At 65.9% G+C, this 18,890-nt stretch overlaps 2 protein-coding genes across 2 annotated transcripts; both read right to left on the bottom strand.

The window, feature by feature from the left end:
- Positions 1 to 159: 159 nt before the first annotated feature.
- Positions 160 to 3,780, bottom strand: NOP53 (NOP53 ribosome biogenesis factor). The gene is made up of 13 exons (XM_065859433.2): positions 3,425 to 3,780; positions 3,262 to 3,326; positions 3,068 to 3,152; positions 2,797 to 3,002; positions 2,650 to 2,720; positions 2,470 to 2,565; positions 2,271 to 2,375; positions 1,953 to 2,126; positions 1,013 to 1,188; positions 872 to 938; positions 457 to 533; positions 299 to 355; positions 160 to 226 (listed from the first exon to the last, which is right to left on the bottom strand). The coding sequence occupies exons 1-13, from the start codon at positions 3,763 to 3,765 to the stop codon at positions 220 to 222; spliced, it is 1,527 nt and encodes a 508-aa protein (XP_065715505.2). The 5' UTR covers positions 3,766 to 3,780; the 3' UTR covers positions 160 to 219.
- Positions 3,781 to 4,443: 663 nt separating this feature from the next.
- Positions 4,444 to 18,767, bottom strand: EHD2 (EH domain containing 2). Its single transcript, XM_065859432.2, has 5 exons — positions 17,991 to 18,767; positions 15,389 to 15,486; positions 10,532 to 10,944; positions 6,892 to 7,056; positions 4,444 to 5,243 (listed from the first exon to the last, which is right to left on the bottom strand). Exons 1-5 carry the CDS (start codon positions 18,386 to 18,388, stop codon positions 4,698 to 4,700), a joined length of 1,620 nt encoding a protein of 539 aa, XP_065715504.1. The 5' UTR covers positions 18,389 to 18,767; the 3' UTR covers positions 4,444 to 4,697.
- Between the last annotated feature and the right edge of the window lie 123 nt (positions 18,768 to 18,890).

Genomic DNA, 18,890 nt, shown 5'->3' with positions numbered 1-18,890 from the left:
GGGGGCCCCCCCTGGATTTGCAGCCTCTAATCCGCTCTGTAATAGCTCTAAAGAAGGGAAAGGGGCTGAGCCTGGGGCCATCTGTCATGGCCCCCCCGGGGGGGGACGCACGACAGCATCCCCGCCCCAGCCCCCCCAGTACAGAACTGAAGGAGGTGGTGTTGGTACAAATGGTTTTATTGGGCTGTGGCACTGGGTGGGGGGGGGCAGGATCCGCAGTTACAACCTGCAAGGGAGAGCGGTCGGTCAGGGGGGGCACCCTGGGTGGGGGCCCAGCCCCACAGTGCCCCCCACTCACGTCACTTCCCGGAAGGCTCTTTTCTCCACGTATTTCTGGCGATATCTCCTCTTGAACCTGGCGAGAGATGGGAGGGAGGGGGTCAAAAATCCAGCCCCCCCAAACTGCCCCCTCCCCAGACCCCTAAGCCCCCCCAGACCCCCAAAACCCCCCCTCACTTGGCCCTCTCCCGCGGCTCAATCAGGCTCCTCTTCTGCAGACTCTTGAAGCGGTCGCGCAGGACGCTGCCCTCGGGCTGAAAAGTTGGGGACACCAAAGAGAGGACGTTGAGGGGGTGGGGGGTGCACTCCCCCACCCCCCCACCAAATCTGGGGGGCGGTTTCACCCAGCGCCCCCCAAAGCACCCTCAGAACCCAGACCCCCGCCTACACGGCGAGGCCCCGGGACCCCAAAAACCTTCACATTCGCAGCCCGGGGGGGCTGTGAATCCTCCTAGCGCAAGGATGGGTCTCATCATGGGGTGCCAGCCCCCCCACCCAGGGCGAGGACCCCCCCAAAAGGGCGGGGACCCCGCCCCCAAAGCATGAGGACCCCCCCCAAAAGCGTGAGGACCCCCCCCAAACAGTGTCCCACCTTGAGGGTGCGCAAGGACTCAGCCAGCTCGTCGCTCAGCTGCACCTCCAGGCTGGGCTCCTCGTACCTGGGGGGTTCAGGGTGTCAAGGGGGGTTGGGGAGGGGGGTCCCTGCAGCCCCCCCCAAACCCCCAAAACTCACTTGAGGGGTCCCAGGCGCCGGGGCAGCACGTCCTTGGCCCGGCGCTTGGCCAAGCGCAACTGCCGGCGCCGCAGCAGCTCCTCGTCCCAGCGCCGCAGCTGCTGCCGCAGCGAGCGCAGGCGGAACAGCTGCTGCCGCCGGCACCGCGCCGCCTTCTCCCGGCGCTGCTGGGCCGCCTGCGGGGGAAACGCCGCGTCAGGGCCCGGCACGGCACCGGCACACCGCGTCAGGGCCCGGCACGGCACCGGCACGGCACCAGCATGTGGCGTCAGGGCTGGTAGGGCACCGGAGTGCCACTGGCACACCGTGTCAGAGCTGGCAAGGCACTGGCATGGCACCGGCACACCGTGTCAGGGCTGGCATGGCACCGGCATGGCACTGGCACACCATGTTAGGGCCTGGCACGGCACTGGCACGGCACTGGCACGGCACCGGCACACCGTGTCAGGACTAGCACGGCACCGGCACGGCACCGGCACGGCACCGGCACACCATGTTAGGGCCTGGCACAGCACTGGCACGCTGTGTCAGGGCTGGCATAGCACCGGCAGAGCACCGGCACACCGTGTCAGGGCCAACACAGCACTGGCACACCATGACAGCACTGGCATGGCACCAGCACACCGCGTCAGGGCCCGGCACCTGCACGCCTCGTCAGGGCCGGCACGGCACCGGCACGGCACCAGCACGCCGCGTCATGGCCGGCATGCCATTGGCACACCATGTCAGGGCCGGCACAGCACCGGCACGGCACCAGCACACCACGTCAGGGCTGGCACAGCACTGGCACGGCACCGGCACAACGTGTCAGGGCTGGCATGGCACCGGCACGCTGCGTCAGGGCCCAGCATGGCACTGGCACACCACGTCGTGGCTGGCACAGCACCGGCACGGCACCGGCACACCGCGTCACGGCCCGGCACCGGCATCCCCCCCTCACCAGCGCTCGCGCTTCCTTCTCCCGCCGCCGCTGCTGCTCCGTCTTCTTCTCCCGCCGCGGCGCCGCTACCGGGCCGTCCTGCGGCTCCGCCGGTGCCACCGCGTCCCCGTCCGTGTCCCCCTCGTCCCCTGACTCCTCCAGCAGCCCCTCGCACTGCTCCTGGAAAACCGTCTCCTGGGGGGGGGGGGGGGGGGGGGCGAGGAGAGGGGGTCAGCGCCCCAATTGGGGAAAGGACCCCCTCCTGTGCCACCTCCCCGCCATACACCCCGGTTTGGGGCCCCCCCGGAGCAGCGCCGTGGGTTTCGGGGGGGGTCTCACCGCGGTGGGGAGCTGAGTGCCGGCCGGGATCCGCAGCTGCCGCTCCACCTTGTCCTCCGCCTTCTTCCTCCTCACCTCCACCTCGTGCGCCCGCAGCAGCAGCGCCTTGCGGGGGGGACGCACGCACCCCGTCACCCCCAAATTGGGCACGGGGTTGCGAGGGGGGTCACCCCACACTCACACCCCCCCCAAAAGAAACCTGGTGGTCCTCAAAGGTGGGGTTGTAGGAGCCGCCGGCAGCGATGACCTCCACGGCGGGGACCTGCGACGGCTTCGTCCCCAGCCTGGCGGGACGCTGTGGGGGGGGTCACACGGGACATGGGGGTCACGCAGGGCCACGGGGGGGTCACACAGTGCCGCCCCCCCCCCAAATCCTCACCTTCACCCTCTGCTTCTTGGTTTGCTGCAGGAACCAGCCGTCCTGCCCCACCAGCGCCTGCTCCAGGGGGTCTGCAGGGACACCGGCGTCACCGCGGGGGGACAACTCTGACCCCCCCAAACCTCCACCCGACCCCCCCCAACTTACTATCAGCGGCCCAGATGTCGTAGAAGCCTCTTTCGGGGTCCGAGCGGCCCTTCTCGGGTGTTTTGTGCGGCGGGGGCCCCCCCCGTTGCAGCCGCGCTCGCAGGCGCCGCTCGGCGCGGGGCAGAACCCCCTTTTCGGCCTTTTTCTCCCAAAACTCGCGCCGCCGCCGCTCCTTGCGCCCGTTGGGGACCTGGTGGGCCAGAATGCTGCGGGGGGGTCAGCCCCCCCCGGCGTGTCACCCCCCTTCCCCATGTGTCCCCCCCATACTCACTTTTTGGGGGCCGGCACCTTGGAATCGGGTTGCAGCACCAGGTCGACGTGCAGCGGCTTCTCCCTCCCCTTGTTCAGCCGCCGGTCTGCGGGGGGGGACACACCCGTCACCCCCAAACGCTGAGGGAAAGGGGGGGGCCTGGTGCCCCACGGGGGTCCCTCCTGTGTGTGTCCCCCCCAAATCGACCCGCTCACCCTTCTCGGCGTCGCCCGTGTCCAGGAAGAACAGCCCCTCGTCCGGCTGCTCCGCGATCAGCCCCCTGCGGACGAGCCCCGCGGTGTCACCCTCCGGGGGGACCCCGAGGTTTAACCCCCCCCGTCCCCCAAACCAATGGGGTCCCCCGCCGGGCCCCCTCACCCCGTCGCCCGCTGCTGCAGCGCCACGTCCTCTAGGAAATCGCCTATTTCGCGGCCCAACCGTGCCTCGGGGCCGGCCCAGCGCTTCCAGCCCTTCTTGCGGTTGCGGGGCCCGCGGGAGCGGCGGCGGGCGGTGGCGGGATCCCGGGAGCCCGGGCCCAGGCCCAGGAACGACGAGGACGCCGCGGCCGCCGCCATCGTGAGAAGGAAGGCCACGCTGTGGGGCAGGCCGGAAGTGCGGCGCCACCGCTTCCGGGAGCCATCTTGGGGAGGGCTGGGAAAGGTGGAGTCGCTATCTAGGGAAAGGCGAAGCCGCCATTTTGGGAAGGGCAGAGCCGCCATTTTGGGAAGGGCGGAGCCGCCATCTTGGGAAGGGCAGAGCCGCTCTCTAGGGAAAGGCGGGGCCGCCATCTTGGGAAGGGCGCTGCCCAGCGGCGGGGAGGGGGTCTTGCACACCCTTCCTTGCACACTCACCTCCCCCCCCCCACCCCCTTTCACAACCCCCCCGTTCCCAAACGCCACAACCACGGTGTCTCCATCAGCCGCATCGTCCTTTATTGGGGTGGGGGAACCCCGTTGTGCGGGGTGGGGAGGGAATGTCTGCTTGGGGGGTCCCCGGGGGGGTCTCTGAATGGTGAGGCGGTCCCGGATCGGGGGGCGGGGGGGGGGGGTGTGTGTGTGGTCTCTTTCTGGGGGTTCCCTGCTCGACGGGGGGGTCCCGGGGGGGGGTGTCTCTATCTGGGGGTTCCCTGCTCGATAGGGGGGGTCCCCGGGGTGTCTCTGCTCCATGGGGGGGGCCGGGGGCGTTGGTTCTGCTTGGGGGGTTCCCTGCTCGATGGGGGGGGTCCTCGGGGTATCTCTGCTCGATGGGGGGGGGGGTGTCTCTATCTGGGGGTCCCCTGCTCGATGGGGGGGTCCCCGGGGTGTCTCTGCTCGATGGGGGGGTCCGGGGGCGTTGTTTCTGCTTGGGGGTTCCCTGCTCAATGGGGGGGTCCCGGGGGTGTCTCTGCTCGATGGGGGGGTCCCGGGGGTGTCTCTGCTCGATGGGGGGGGTGTGTCTCTATCTGGGGGTCCCCTGCTCGATAGGGGGGGTCCCGGGGGTGTCCCTGCTCGATGGGGGGGGCGTGTCTCTATCTGGGGGTTCCCTGCTCAATGGGGGGGTCCCGGGGGTGTCCCTGCTCGATGGGGGGGGTGTGTCTCTATCTGGGGGTCCCCTGCTCGCTGTGGGTTCCCGTGTGGTCCCTTGGGGGGGGGGTTCCCCATGGCCAGGATCCTCACTCCGCCGACCCCTTGGGCCGACGCTTGGACGGCGGCACCAGGCGGGGGGGCAGGTCCGTGGGCAACCCCCTCCCCTCCAGCTTGGCCCCGATGAGGTGCCCGGCCAAGGCGAACTCCTCGGCGTCCAGCATCCCGTCCCGGTCCACATCGCTGAGCTGCCAGATGCGGCCCAGCACCGAGCTGGGCAGGTTGCTGCTCACCATCCACCCCCGCGCCCGCCGCCCGCTCAGCTTCCCCCCGAGCGGCGACAGCCCGTAGAAGATCTCGTCGTATTTCGCCTTGTCCTTCGTCACCACCCACTCGTCCTCCTCCTCCTCGTTCCCCGCCGCCTCCTCCTCGTCCTCCTCGTCCGCCCCGAACGGGCCCTGGCGGGCGCCGTCGAACGCGCCGCCCTGCACCCCCGCGTCGGGCGCGCCGCGCTCCTCCTGGCGCAGCAGCGGCATCAGCGCCGCGATGTCGGCCGTGAGCAGCTCGTCCAGCGCCTCCAGCAGCCGCGGCTTCAGCGCGGGCAGGCGCGACAGGTCCTGCGCCAGCAGCAGCTCCTGCGGGGCCACGGGGGGAGGATCGCGATATGGGCAGGATCGCGATATGGGGAGGATCGCGATATGGGGCAGGAGAGGGATATGGGGAGGATCGCGATATGGGGCAGGCGCGACAGGTCCTGCGCCAGCAGCAGCTCCTGCGGGGCCACGGGGGGAGGATCGCGATATGGGCAGGATCGCGATATGGGGGGGGTCGTGACATGGGGCAGGGTGCGATATGGGGCGGGGATCGTGACATGGGGCGGGGATCGTGACATGGGGCAGGCGCGACAGGTCCTGCGCCAGCAGCAGCTCCTGCGGGGCCACGGGGGGAGGATCGCGATATGGGGACGATCGCGATATGGGGGGGTCGTGACATGGGGCGGGGATCGTGACATGGGGCAGGCGCGACAGGTCCTGCGCCAGCAGCAGCTCCTGCGGGGCCACGGGGGGAGGATCGCGATATGGGGACGATCGTGATATGGGGAGGATCGCGATATGGGGCAGGAGAGGGATATGGGGAGGATCGCGATATGGGGCAGGCGCGACAGGTCCTGCGCCAGCAGCAGCTCCTGCGGAGCCACGGGGGGTGGATCGCGATATGGGGACGATCGCGATATGGGAGGGGTCGTGACATGGGGCAGGCGCGACAGGTCCTGCGCCAGCAGCAGCTCCTGCGGGGCCACGGGGGGAGGATCGCGATATGGGGACGATCGCGATATGGGGGGGTCGTGACATCGGGCGGGGATCGTGACATGGGGCGGGATCGTGACATAGGGCTCAGCACCCCCAGACCCCCATCCCGGGGCTCTGCACCCCCAGACCTCCCAGTCCGGGGCTCAGCAACCCCAGCCCCCTCCATATGGGGCTCAGCACCCCCAGCCCCCCATCCCGGAGTTCAGCACCCCCAGACCTCCCCAGACGCCCATCCCGTGGCTCAGCCCCTGCATCCCGGGCTCAGCACCCCCATCCAGGGCTCAGCTCCCCCATCCCGGGCTCAGCACCCCCATCCAGGGCTCAGCACCCCCATCCCGGGCTCAGCACCCCCATCTCGGGTTCAGCCCCCCATCCAGGGCTCAGCACCCCCATCCAGGGCTCAGCACCCCCATCCCGGGCTCAGTCCCCCATCCAGGGCTCAGCACCCCCATCCCGGGCTCAGCACCCCCATCCCGGGCTCAGCACCCCATCCAGGGCTCAGCACCCCCATCCATGGCTCAGCACCCCCATCCCGGGCTCAGCCCCCCCATCCCGTGGCTCAGTCCCCCATCCCGGGCTCAGCACCCCCATCCCGGGCTCAGTCCCCCATCCAGGGCTCAGCACCCCCATCCCGGGCTCAGTCCCCCATCCCGGGCTCAGTCCCCATCCCGGGCTCAGCCCCCCATCCCGGGCTCAGCCCCCATCCCGGGCTCAGTCCCCCATCCCGGGCTCAGTCCCCATCCAGGGCTCAGCACCCCCATCCAGGGCTCAGCACCCCCATCCCGGGCTCAGTCCCCCATCCCGGGCTCAGCACCCCCATCCCGGGCTCAGCACCCCCATCCCGGGCTCAGCCCCCATCCCGGGCTCAGCCCCCCCCATCCCGGGCTCAGCCCCCATCCCGGGCTCAGTCCCCCATCCCGGGCTCAGCACCCCCATCCCGGGCTCAGCACCCCCATCCCGGGCTCAGCCGCACCTGCATGCGCTTGCAGTCGGGGAAGTCCCCGGGCGGGATGTGCTGCTCCAGCTGGATCCGAGCGAACAGCAGCGGCAGCTTCTGGATCAGCTGCTTCTTCTTGTGCTCCTTCCCGAACACCGACGGCATCTCCTTGCGCAGCCGGCCCATGATGTGCGCGTGCACCTGGGGACAGCGGGGCCGCGCGCATGGGTCCCCTCCCGGACGCCTGGGTCCCCTCCCGGACGCCTGGGTCCCCTCCTGGGCGCCCGAGTCCCCTCCCGGATTCCTGGATCCCTTCCCAGATGCCTGGGTCCCCTCCCGGATGCCTGGGTCCCCTCCCGGACGCCTGGGTCCCCTCCCGGACGCCTGGGTCCCTTCCTGAACACCTGAGTCCCCTCCCAGACACCTGGGTCCTCTCCCGGACGCCCGAGTCCCCTCCCGGACGCCTGGGTCCCCTCCCGGACGCCCGGGTCCCCTCCCGGATTCCTGGATCCCTTCCCAGATGCCTGGGTCCCCTCCCGGATGCCTGGGTCCCCTCCCGGACGCCTGGGTCCTCTCCCGGACGCCTGGGTCCACTTCTGGACTCCTGGGTCCCCTCCCGGACGCCTGGGTCCCTTCCTGAACACCTGAGTCCCCTCCCGGACGCCTGGGTCCTCTCCTGAACAACTGGGTCCCCTCCTGGACAACTGGGTCCCCTCCCAGACACCTGAGTCCCCTCCCGGACGCCTGGGTCCCCTCCCGGATGCCTGGGTCCCCTTTGCAGCTCAGAGGGGGAGAGAGGAGACTGTGGGGGGTCCCAGGAGGGTGCTGGTCCCTGTCCCCATCCCATTCCCGTCCCCATCCTCATCCCAGTCCCATTCCCGTCCCCATCCCATTCCCATCTCCATCCTCATCCCAGTCCCATTCCTGTCCCCATCCCATTCCTGTCCCCATCCTCATCCCAGTCCCATTCCCATCCCCATCCTCATCCCAGTCCCATTCCTGTCCCCATCCCATTCCTGTCCCCATCCCAGTGCCTCCCCGACAGTGGTTCTGGCCCCGTCCTGTGTCCACATCCCATGTCCCCTGTCCCGTGTCCCCTGCCCCGTGTGGCAGCGGATGCTCGGCACAAAGGGCCGGATGCGATAAGGCCGCTGGGGGGGGGGACGGGACGGGGCGGGGGGGGGAGAAGGGACCGGGGAATAAGAGAATAAAACCACCCCCCCCCCGCATCCCCCTGGACTCGGGGTAATGGGCTCGGCCATGGGGGGGCTCATCCGCCCCCCAGCCCCAAACCGCCCCCCCGGGCTCTGGGCACGGGGCGGGGGGGCCGTTAATTGCTCGGTAATTAGAGGGCGGAAGGGTTACCTCACGGGAAACCATTAACGAGGAAAGCAGGCACAGGATGGGGGGGACACGGTGACGTCCCCCCCGTGGCAATGGGGCCGTTGGTGGGGGGACCGGGAGGCAATGGGGACGGGGCACCCCAAAGCATCGGCCGCCCCTTCTCATGGGCCCAGCGGGGTCCCCTTGTCCCCATTGGGGAGCCCCAAGTTCCCCTGGGGTCCCCTTGTCCCCATTGGAGAACCCCAAGTTCCCCTGGGGTCCCCTTGTCCCCATTGGAGCCATGGAGAGCCCCAAATTCCCCTGGAGTCCCCTTGTCCCCACTGGAGCCATGGAGAACCCCAACTCCCCTCCAGTGTCCCCTTGTCCCCATCACAGAACCCCGAGTTCCCCTGGGGTCCCCTTGTCCCCATCACAGAACCCCAAGTTCCCCTGGGGTCCCTTTGTCCCCATTGGAGCCATGGAGAACCCCAAATTCCCCTGGGGTCCCCTTGTCCCCATTGGAGCCATGGAGAGCCCCGAGTTCCCCTGGGGTCCCCCTTGTCCCCATTGGAGAACCCCAAGTTCCCCTGGGGTCCCTTTGTCCCCAGTTGAGCCATGGAGAACCCCAAGGTCCCTCCAGTGTCCCCTCGTCCCCAGCACAGAACCCCAAGAGCCCTGGTGTCCCCATCACAGAACCCCACGTTCCCACTTGTGTCCCCATCACAGAGCCCCAAGTTCTCCTGGTGTCCCCATCACAGAATCCCAAGAGCCCTGGTGTCCCCTCATCCCCATCACAGGACCCCAAGTTCTCCTGGTGTCCCCATCACAGGACCCCAAGTTCTCCTGGTGTCCCCATCACAGGACCCCAAGTTCCTTCTTGTCCCCCCATCCTTTTGTCTCTCCGCTCACCCCAACGATCCCCGCTCACCCTAATGATCCCCGCTCACCCTAATGATCCCCGCTCACCCCAACGATCCCCACTCACCCTAATGATCCCCGCTCACCCCAACGATCCCCGCTCACCCCAACGATCCCCGCTCACCCCAACGATCCCCACTCACCCTAATGATCCCCAACCACCCCAACGATCCCCACTCACCCCAACGATCCCCACTCACCCTAACGATCCCCACTCACCCCAACGATCCCTGCTCACCCCAACGATCCCCACTCACCCCAACGATCCCCGCTCACCCTAATGATCCCCGCTCACCCTAATGATCCCCAACCACCCCAAAGATCCCCGCTCACCCCAACGATCCCCGCTCACCCCAACGATCCCCGCTCACCCCAACGATCCCCGCTCACCCTAATGATCCCCACTCCCCCCAACGATCCCCGCTCACCCCAACGATCCCCGCTCACCCCAACGATCCCCGCTCACCCTAATGATCCCCGCTCACCCCAACGATCCCCGCTCACCCTAATGATCCCCACTCCCCCCAACGATCCCCGCTCACCCCAACGATCCCCGCTCACCCCAACGATCCCCAACCACCCCAACGATCCCCGCTCACCCTAATGATCCCCGCTCACCCCAACGATCCCCGCTCACCCTAACGATCCCCAACCACCCCAAAGATCCCCGCTCACCCTAATGATCCCCACTCACCCCAAAGATCCCCGCTCACCCCAATGATCCCCACTCACCCCAACGATCCCCGCTCACCCTAATGATCCCCGCTCACCCCAACGATCCCCGCTCACCCTAACGATCCCCAACCACCCCAAAGATCCCCGCTCACCCTAATGATCCCCACTCACCCCAAAGATCCCCGCTCACCCCAATGATCCCCACTCACCCCAACGATCCCCGCTCACCCTAATGATCCCCAACCACCCCAACGATCCCCGCTCATCCCAACGATCCCCGCTCACCCCAACGATCCCCGCTCACCCTAATGATCCCCAACCACCCCAACGATCCCCACTCACCCCAACGATCCCCACTCACCCCAACGATCCCCGCTCACCCCAACGATCCCTGCTCACCCCAACGATCCCCACTCCCCCCAACGATCCCCGCTCCCCCCAACGATCCCCACTCACCCTAATGATCCCCGCTCACCCCAAAGATCCCCGCTCCCCCCAACGATCCCCACTCACCCCAACGATCCCCGCTCACCCCAAAGATCCCCGCTCACCCCAATGATCCCCACTCCCCCCAACGATCCCCACTCACCCCAACGATCCCCGCTCACCCCAACGATCCCCACTCACCCTAACGATCCCCGCTCACCCCAACGATCCCCACTCACCCCAACGATCCCCGCTCACCCTAACGATCCCCGCTCACCCTAATGATCCCCGCTCACCCCACCGATCCCCGCTCCCCGCTCCGCTCCCCGCTCACCCTAACGAGCCGTGCCCTCTTGACCAGGTCGTTGAGCTTCCTGAGCGCGGCGTGGCGCGGCAGGTTCTGGATGTCCTGGAACAGGTCCTGCTCCTCCAGCTCGAACAGCCGCCGGTTCTCGGCCACCAGCAGCGGCTCGGCCCAGAAGGACCCGATGAAGACCCGCAGCACCTCGGGGGTCCCGAACGCCTTGCCCAGCGCCCACATGAGCGCCCCGTACACCCGCATCAGCTGCTGCGTCTCCACCGCGTCCGCCTTGTTGAGCACGACGCGCACTTTGTCTTCGTGGCCCTGCAGAGCCCGGATGGCTTCGCCCAGCTCGTCCGAGATCTCCAGCTTGTGGGCGTCGAACAGCAGGATGATCAGGTCCACGCGTTCCGCGAACCACTGCAGCACGGCCGGGAAGTCGTAGCCTATGGGGGGAGATGGGGGGGATAGGGAAATGAGGGGGTTGGGGGGGTTATGGGGGGTCCTGGGGGGTCGTGGGGGGGATCTAGGGGGGTCTTGGGGGATCCTGGGGGGTTCTGGGAGGGTCATGGGAGGGTCCTGGGGGGTCTTGGGCGGTCCTGGGGGGGATCTAGGGGGGTCTTGGGGGGGTTCTGAGGGGATCCTGGGGGGGATCTAGGGGGGTCTTGGGGGGTCCTGGGGGGGATCTAGGGGGGTCTTGGGGTGGTTCTGAGGGGATCCTGGGGTGTCCTGGGAGGGCCATGGGAGGGTTCTGGGGCATCTTGGGGGGGTCCTGGGGGGGATCTAGGGGGGTCTTGGGGGGGTTCTGAGGGGATCCTGGGAGGTCCTGGGGGGGATCTTGGGGGGGTTCTGAGGGGATCCTGGGAGGTCCTGGGGGGGATCTTGGGGGATCTTGGGGGGGTTCTGAGGGGATCCTGGGGGGTCCTGGGAGGGCCATGGGAGGGTCCTGGGGGGTCTTGGGCGGCCCTGGGGGGGATCTAGGGGAGTCTTGGTGGGTTCTGAGGGGATCCTGGGGGGTCCTGGGGGGGATCTAGGGGGGTCTTGGGGGGTCCTGGGGGGTCTTGGGGGGTCCTGGGGGGGATCTAGGGGGGTCTTGGGGGGGTTCGGGGGATCCTGGGGGGTCCTGGGAGGGGTTTGGGGGCTTCTGGGGGTGTCCTGGGGGGTTGTGAGGGGGTTCTTGGGGGTCCTGGGGGGGATCTAGGGGGGTCTTGTAGGGGGGTCTTGGGGGGTCCTGGGGAGGTTCTGAGGGGATCCTGGGGGGGATCTGGGGGGGGTCATGGGAGGGTCCTGGGGCATCTTGGGGGGTTCTGGGGGGTTTTGGGGAGTCCTGGGGGGGTCGTAGAGGTTTCTGAGGGGACCCTGGGGGGTCTTTGGGGGTTCTGGGAAAACCCCGATCCCAGCCTAAAGTACAGGCTGAACCAAACCCCGATCCCAGCCTAAAGTACAGGCTGAACCAAACCCCGATCCCAGCCTAAAGTACAGGCTGAACCCAACCCCGATCCCAGCCTAAAGTACAGGCTGAACCCAACCCCGATCCCAGCCTAAAGTACAGGCTGAACCCAACCCTGATCCCAGCCTAAAGTACAGGCTGAACCCAACCCTGATCCCAGCCTAAAGTACAGGCTGAACCAAACCCCGATCCCAGCCTAAAGTACAGGCTGAACCAAACCCCGATCCCAGCCTAAAGTACAGGCTGAACCAAACCCCGATCCCAGCCTAAAGTACAGGCTGAACCCAACCCCGATCCCAGCCTAAAGTACAGGCTGAACCAAACCCCGATCCCAGCCTAAAGTACAGGCTGAACCCAACCCCGATCCCAGCCTAAAGTACAGGCTGAACCAAACCCCGATCCCAGCCTAAAGTACAGGCTGAACCCAACCCCGATCCCAGCCTAAAGTACAGGCTGAACCCAACCCCGATCCCAGCCTAAACTACAGGCTGAACCAAACCCCGATCCCAGCCTAAAGTACAGGCTGAACCAAACCCCGATCCCAGCCTAAAGTACAGGCTGAACCAAACCCCGATCCCAGCCTAAAGTACAGCCTGAACCCAACCCTAATTCCAGCCTGAACCCAACCCTAATCCTGGCCTAAACCCCAGCCTGAACCAAACCCTAATCCTGGCCTAAACCCCAGCCTGAACCAAACCCTAATCCCAGCCTAAAGCCCAACCCTAATCCCAGCGTAAAGCCCAGCCTGAACCCAACCTTAATCCCATCCTAAACCAAACCTTAATCCCATCCTAAACCAAACCCTAATACCAGTCTGAACCTAACCCTAAACCCAGCCTAAACCCCAGCCTGAACCAAACCCTAATCCTGGCCTAAACCCCAGCCTGAACCAAACCCTAATCCCAGCCTAAACCCCAACCCTAATCCCAGCCTAAAGCCCAGCCTGAACCCAACCTTAATCCCATCCTAAACCAAACCTTAATCCCATCCTAAACCAAACCCTAATACCAGTCTGAACCTAACCCTAAACCCAGCCTAAACCCCAGCCTGAACCCAACCCTAATCCCAGCCTAAACCCCAACCCTAATCTCAACCCTTAAACCCAAATTTAACCTCAACTCTAATCTCAACCCTTAAACCCAAATTTAACCTCAACTCTAATCTCAACCCTTAAACCCAAATTTAACCTCAATTCTAATCTCAACCCTTAAACCCAAATTTAACCTCAACTCTAATCTCAACCCTTAAACCCAAATTTAACCTCAACTCTAATCTCAACCCTTAAACCCAAGTTTAACCTCAACTCTAATCCCAACCTAAATCCCAGCCCAAAGCCAACCCCGATCTCAACCCTAAACCGGATCCTAACCCCAAACCCACTTCAATCTCGACCCCAAACCTAATCCTAACCCTAAACCCAACACCCCCTTCTCAGCCCTAATCCCAGCCCTAATCCCAGCCCTAAACCGGCTCCATCCCCCCCCCCCGCAGCCGGAGGCCCCAAGAGCCAGGAAAAAAGCACCAAAAAAGGCAAAAGCTGCAAGTCCTGGGAAAGGTCCCTCGGGCCCTGCCCTTGACCTTGACCCCGCCCTTGACCCCGCGTCCCCCCCATTCACACCACAGGGAGCGCCCAACCGGGAATTTGACCCCGACCCCCCCCCTTTTCCCACCCCCGAACCCCCTTTTTCCAGCCCTAACCCCCCTTTTCCGCCCCCCCCCCCCCCCCTTTCCCAGCCCCCCCCTTTCCCAGCCCCCACGCTCGGGGGGGTCCACCCTCCCCCCCCCCATCCCCAGCACTTTTGGCAGCGGCCGCAGCTTTTGGGGTGGGGAAGGAAAAGGGGGGCGGGCGGGGTGGGGGGGGGGTCCAGCCCGGCCTGGAAACTTGGCAGCCCCCCCATGTCCGGAAAGGGGGGGGGGCCCGGCTGCCCCACCCGCCCCCCCCTCGGGAACCCCCATTGCTGGTTCGGGGGGGTGGGGGGGGGCCCCGCCCTTGGCAGCCGCTGTTGCGCCACTTGGCACCCGGAGCTGGCAAAGGGCCCCCCCACCCCACCCTGGGCCCCCCCCCGCTCCGCCCCACCCTGGGCACCACCCCTGGGGTTGTGCAACCCCCCCGACACCCCCATACATTGTGTGACCCCCCCATACATTGTGTGACCCCCCCCCATACAGCGTGTGACCCCCCCCATACAGCGTGTGACCCCCCCGACACCCCCATACATGATGTGACCCCCCCGTACATTATGTGACCCCCCCGACACCCCCATATATTGTGACCCCCCCAGCACCCCTATACATTGTGTGACCCCCCCCATACATTACGTGACCCCCCCAGCACCCCCATACATTGTGTGACCCCCCCCATACATTATGTGACCCCCCCGACACCCCCATATATTGTGACCCCCCCAGCACCCCTATACATTGTGTGACCCCCCCCATACATTACGTGACCCCCCCAGCACCCCCATACATTGTGTGACCCCCCCATACATTACGTGACCCCCCCAGCACCCCCATACATTGTGTGACCCCCCATACATTATGTGACCCCCCCAGCACCCCCATACATTGTGTGACCCCCCCATACATTATGTGACCCCCCCAGCACCCCTTTCCCTTTGCACCCCCCATTTCACTCCGCCCCCCCTTTGCACCCCATTACACTTCGTGTATCCCCCCCCCCCCCCCCCCAATTCCTGGGGGTCCCCCCACACTCCCACACCCCAGGGGGGGTCTCCTGTTCTGGGGGGGGGTGTCGAGGGACACTGGGGCCCCCCGGGGGGGGTTTCCCCTTTCTGGGGGGGGGGTTGAGGGACACTGGGGCCCCCCGAGGGGGTCCCCATTCCGCGGGGGGGGGTTGGGGGACATTGGAGACCCTGGGTGGGGGACACTGGAGACCCCCGGGGGGGGGGTTCCCCGTTCTGGGGGGGGCGTTGGGGACACTGGGGCCCCCCAGGGGGGTCCCCATTCTGGGGGGGGGGGTTGAGGACACTGGGGACCCTGGGTGGGGGTTCCCTGTTCCGGGGTTAATTGGGGGACACTGGGGCCCCCTAGGGGGGGTTCCCCGTTCTGGGGGGGGTCGAGGGACACTGGGGACCCTGGGTGGGGGTTCCCTGTTCCGGGGGTAATTGGGGGACACTGGGGCCCCCTAGGGGGGGTTCCCCGTTCTGGGGGGGGTCGAGGGACACTGGGGACCCTGGGTGGGGGTTCCCTGTTCCGGGGGTAATTGGGGGACACTGGGGCCCCCTAGGGGGGGTTCCCCGTTCTGGGGGGGGTCGAGGGACACTGGGGACCCTGGGTGGGGGTTCCCTGTTCCGGGGGTAATTGGGGGACACTGGGGCCCCCTAGGGGAGGGTTCCCCGTTCTGGGGGGGGGTCGAGGGACACTGGGGCCCCCCGGGGGGGGTTTCCCCGTTCCGGGGGGGTCGGGCCCCCCCTCACCGCGGCTCACGCGCTGTTTGGCCCCCGACAGGATCCCGGGGGTGTCGATCAGGCTGATGCTCTCCAGCACCTGGTTGGGCAGGTGGGCGCACATGAACCTGGGGGGGGGGGGGGGGCGCCGCGTTAGTGACCCCCCCGCTGGGACCCCCTGAACCCCCTAAACCTCCTCAGAGTCCCCGAGACCCCCCTGAACCCCCCAAACCTCCCCAGACACCCTGAACCTTCTGAAACCTCCCCGGGACCCCTTGAACCTCCCCGGACCCCCCTAAACCTCCTCGGACCCCCCCGGACACCTTGAACCTCCCCAAGCTCTCCCGGACCCCCCTGAACCCCCCCGGGCTGCCCTGGACCCCCCCCGACTCCCCCGAACACCCCTAAACCTCTCCGGACCCCCCCGAATCCCCCAAACACCCCTAAACCTCCCTGGACCCCCCTGGACACCCTGAACCTCCCCAAGCTCCCCCAGACCCCCCTGAACCCCCCTGGGCTGCCCTGGACCCCCCCGAACCCCCCTAAACCTCCTTGGACCCCCCTGGACACCCTGAACCTCCCCAAGCTCCCTCAGACCCCCCTGAACCCCCCTGGGATGCCCTGGACCCCCCTGAACCCCCCCGGGCTCGCCTGGACCCCCCAAACCTCCCCGGACCCCCTTAAACCTCCTCAGACCCCCCGGGACCCCCCAAACCCCCCTGGACCCCCTTGAACACCCCTGAAAATCCCCCCCCCCAACCCCCTTGTACCCCCCCGGACCCCCCTGAACCCCCTTAGACCCCCCAGGACCCCCTAAATCCCCCTGAACCCCCTTTGGAACCCCCCTGCCCCCCCCCCCAGGCTGTGATTTATCAGGGGTGTTTTATTCGGGGGGGGGTGTGTTTAATTGGGGGGGGGTGTTTATTCTATCCGGGGGGTGTTTAATTCGGGGGGGGGGAGGGGATGTGTTTAATTTTGGGGGGGGTGTTTAATTGGGGGGGGGGTTGTGTTTTATTGGGGGGGAGGGGGGGGTTGTTTATTCTGTCCGGGGGGTGTTTAATTGGGAGGGGGGGGTTGTGTTTAATTGGGGGGGGGGGGGGGTGTTTATTCTATCCAGGGGGTATTTGTTTAATTGGGGGGGGTTGTGTTTAATTGAGGGAGGGGTGTGTTTAATTGGGGGGGGGAGTGTTTATTCTATCCGGGGGGTTTAATTGGGGGGGGGGGGGGTGTTTTATTGGAGGGGGGGGTGTTTATTCTATCCGGGGGGTTTAATTGGGGGGGGGGGTGGGGGTGTTTAATTGAGGGGGGGTTGTGTTTAATTGGGGGGGGTTATTCGGGGGGTGGGGGGGGTGTTTGTTCTACCCGGGGGGTGTTTAATTGGGGGGGGGGGGGTGTGTGTGTTTAATTGAGGGGGGGTTGTGTTTAATTGGGGGGGGTTATTCGGGGGGTGGGGGGGGTGTTTGTTCTACCCGGGGGGGGCCCCTCCCGCTCCTGACGGCGACTTTTCCGAGGCGGGGGGGGGCGGGGGGGCCGTTGGCAGCCGCAGCCGCATTCCTGTCCCCTGGCTCATCCCCCCCGGGCCCCCCCGCCATGGGGCGGGGACCCCCCCGCGACAACGGGGGGACCGCGAACGGGACCCCAAGAGCCGAACGGCGGGGGGGGGGATTCCCTAAAACAGCCAAAAATGGGGAAAAACCAACGAATCGGGGGATGAAACCCGGAGCTGGGCCAAGGGGGGGGGGGGATTCCGTTACCCGCCCCCCCCCGCGCTTCGGGGCGTTTCCCAAAAGTATGGAAAAGTCACCAAAAATGTCAAAAAACGGGGAAAAACGGGCGGAATTGCGGCGATTGGGGGGGGGTTGGGGGGATTTGGGGGCGTTTTCGTCCTCAAAGTTCGGTCTGGGGGGGATTTTGGGGGGATTTTTGGGGTGTTTTGGGGGGGTTTGGCCCTCAAAGCTCAGTCAGGGGGTGATTTTGGGGTGTTTGGGGGGCGATTTGGGGGCGGTTTTGTCCTCAAACTCTGGGGGTGCGTGGGGTGGTTTTGGGGGTGGTTTTGGGGGTGGTTTTGGGGGAGGTTTTGGGGCGTTTTCCCCCCCTCCAACCTCAATCTGGGGGCGCCGGGGGGTGTTTTGGGGGTGATTTTGGGTGTTTCGGGGGCGATTTGCCCCTCAAACCTCAATCTGGGGGTGATTTTGGGGTGATTTGGGGGTGTTTTGGGGGCGATTTGCCCCTCAAACCTCAATCTGGGGGTGATTTTGGGGTGATTTGGGGGTGTTTTGAGGGCGATTTTGGGGCGATTTCTCCCTCAAACTTCAGTCTGGGGGTGTTTCTGGGGTGTTTTTTGGATGTTTTGGGGGTGTTTTGGGGGCGTTTTTCCCCTCAAACCTCAATCTGGGGGCGCCAGGGCGTATTTTTGGGGCGATTTGGGGGCGTTTTCCCCCTCCAACCTCAATCTGGGGGTGATTTTGGGTGAGTTTTGGGTGAGTTTTGCGCTGTTTTTCGGCCGTTTTCAGTGCGATCCCGGTGCGGTTTCTCCCGCGGATCCCACGGTTCGCGCCCCGGCTGCGGCGCTTGAGCGGGGCGCGTTATTTTTGGGGGGGAATTGATTGTATTTTGGGGCGCTTTGACTCACCGCTTGAGGAATCCGTTACCGAAGGGGTGCAGCTGCCGGAAGGGTTTTTGGGGGTCCACGATGAGCGCGTTTCCCGGGGTCACCCCCTCGCTATCCCCATGCATGATGGCGACGAACGAATCGGTGGTGGGTTCGGGCCCGATCCGGCTGCCCGGGATCTCCTGCTCCAACAGGTAGCGGATGAACGAGGTTTTCCCGGTCGAATATTGACCCATCACCAAAATCATGGGTTTGTTGTCAAAATCCGCGTCCTCCAGGGCCGGGGAGTGGAAATCATGGAAGCGATAAAACTCCTCCACGGGTAGGAGCTTCTTTTTGTAGAGGTTTTTCAGCCCCTCGGTCACGGTTTGCACCGTTTCGGGGCTTTTTTTGGGGTTTTTGCGCATCCAGCTGAACATCGCGGCGGTTTGGGGGTTGGGGGGGGGGGGTGGGTGACAATTGGGGACACGAGTGACACCCTGGGGTGGGGGCGCTCAGCTGGAACCCCCGGCCATGGAGCGCGCAAGGGGGGTGGACTCAAAATTCGAAGCCAAATTCAAAGCGAAATCCAAAGCAAAACGCCAAGTTTTGCTCCTTTTCTTCTCGCAGCGCCGAGGGGGGGGTTATATCCAAAAATAGCGCTTTTCACCCCAAAAAAAGCCTTGGGGGGGTCGTTGGGGCCGCTGTCCCGGCGGCCCGAGGGATTTGGTGCTTTTCTTCTGGTTTATTTGGGGCTTTTTTGGGGGGTTTTGCGGAGGGAAAACCGCGACGCGAAGCGGCCGCGGGTCTGAGCGGCAGCGGCGGCGGCGGGCGCGGGAAAAGGGCTGGCGGGGCATAAATTAGCATAAATTAGCATACATTAACATAAGCGCGGCGGGGCGGGCCGCGGGTTCGAGACCGAGCTGGGGTGGGAAAACAAAC

This window comes from Patagioenas fasciata, chromosome 33 (assembly GCF_037038585.1).
Source record: "Patagioenas fasciata isolate bPatFas1 chromosome 33, bPatFas1.hap1, whole genome shotgun sequence".
In the NCBI taxonomy this organism is placed as follows: domain Eukaryota; kingdom Metazoa; phylum Chordata; class Aves; order Columbiformes; family Columbidae; genus Patagioenas; species Patagioenas fasciata.
The sequence above is the reverse complement of the archived record's forward strand: the minus strand, read 5'-3'. Positions and strand labels throughout refer to the sequence as shown.

Coding starts and splice junctions, on each gene's coding strand:
- NOP53 (XM_065859433.2), bottom strand. CDS start 3,765: ATGGCGGCTCTGCCCTTCCCAAAATGGCGGCTTCGCCTTTCCCTAGAT. Junction 2,721..2,796: donor CGACATCTGGGCCGCTGATA/GTAAGTTGGGGG, acceptor GTGTCCCTGCAG/ACCCCCTGGAGCAGGCGCTG. Junction 534..871: donor AGTCCTTGCGCACCCTCAAG/GTGGGACACTGT, acceptor CCAACTTTTCAG/CCCGAGGGCAGCGTCCTGCG.
- EHD2 (XM_065859432.2), bottom strand. CDS start 18,388: ATGTTCAGCTGGATGCGCAAAAACCCCAAAAAAAGCCCCGAAACGGTG. Junction 7,057..10,531: donor AGAGGGCACGGCTCGTTAGG/GTGAGCGGGGAG, acceptor CGCTGTCCCCAG/GTGCACGCGCACATCATGGG. Junction 5,244..6,891: donor CCGACTGCAAGCGCATGCAG/GTGCGGCTGAGC, acceptor GTGGCCCCGCAG/GAGCTGCTGCTGGCGCAGGA.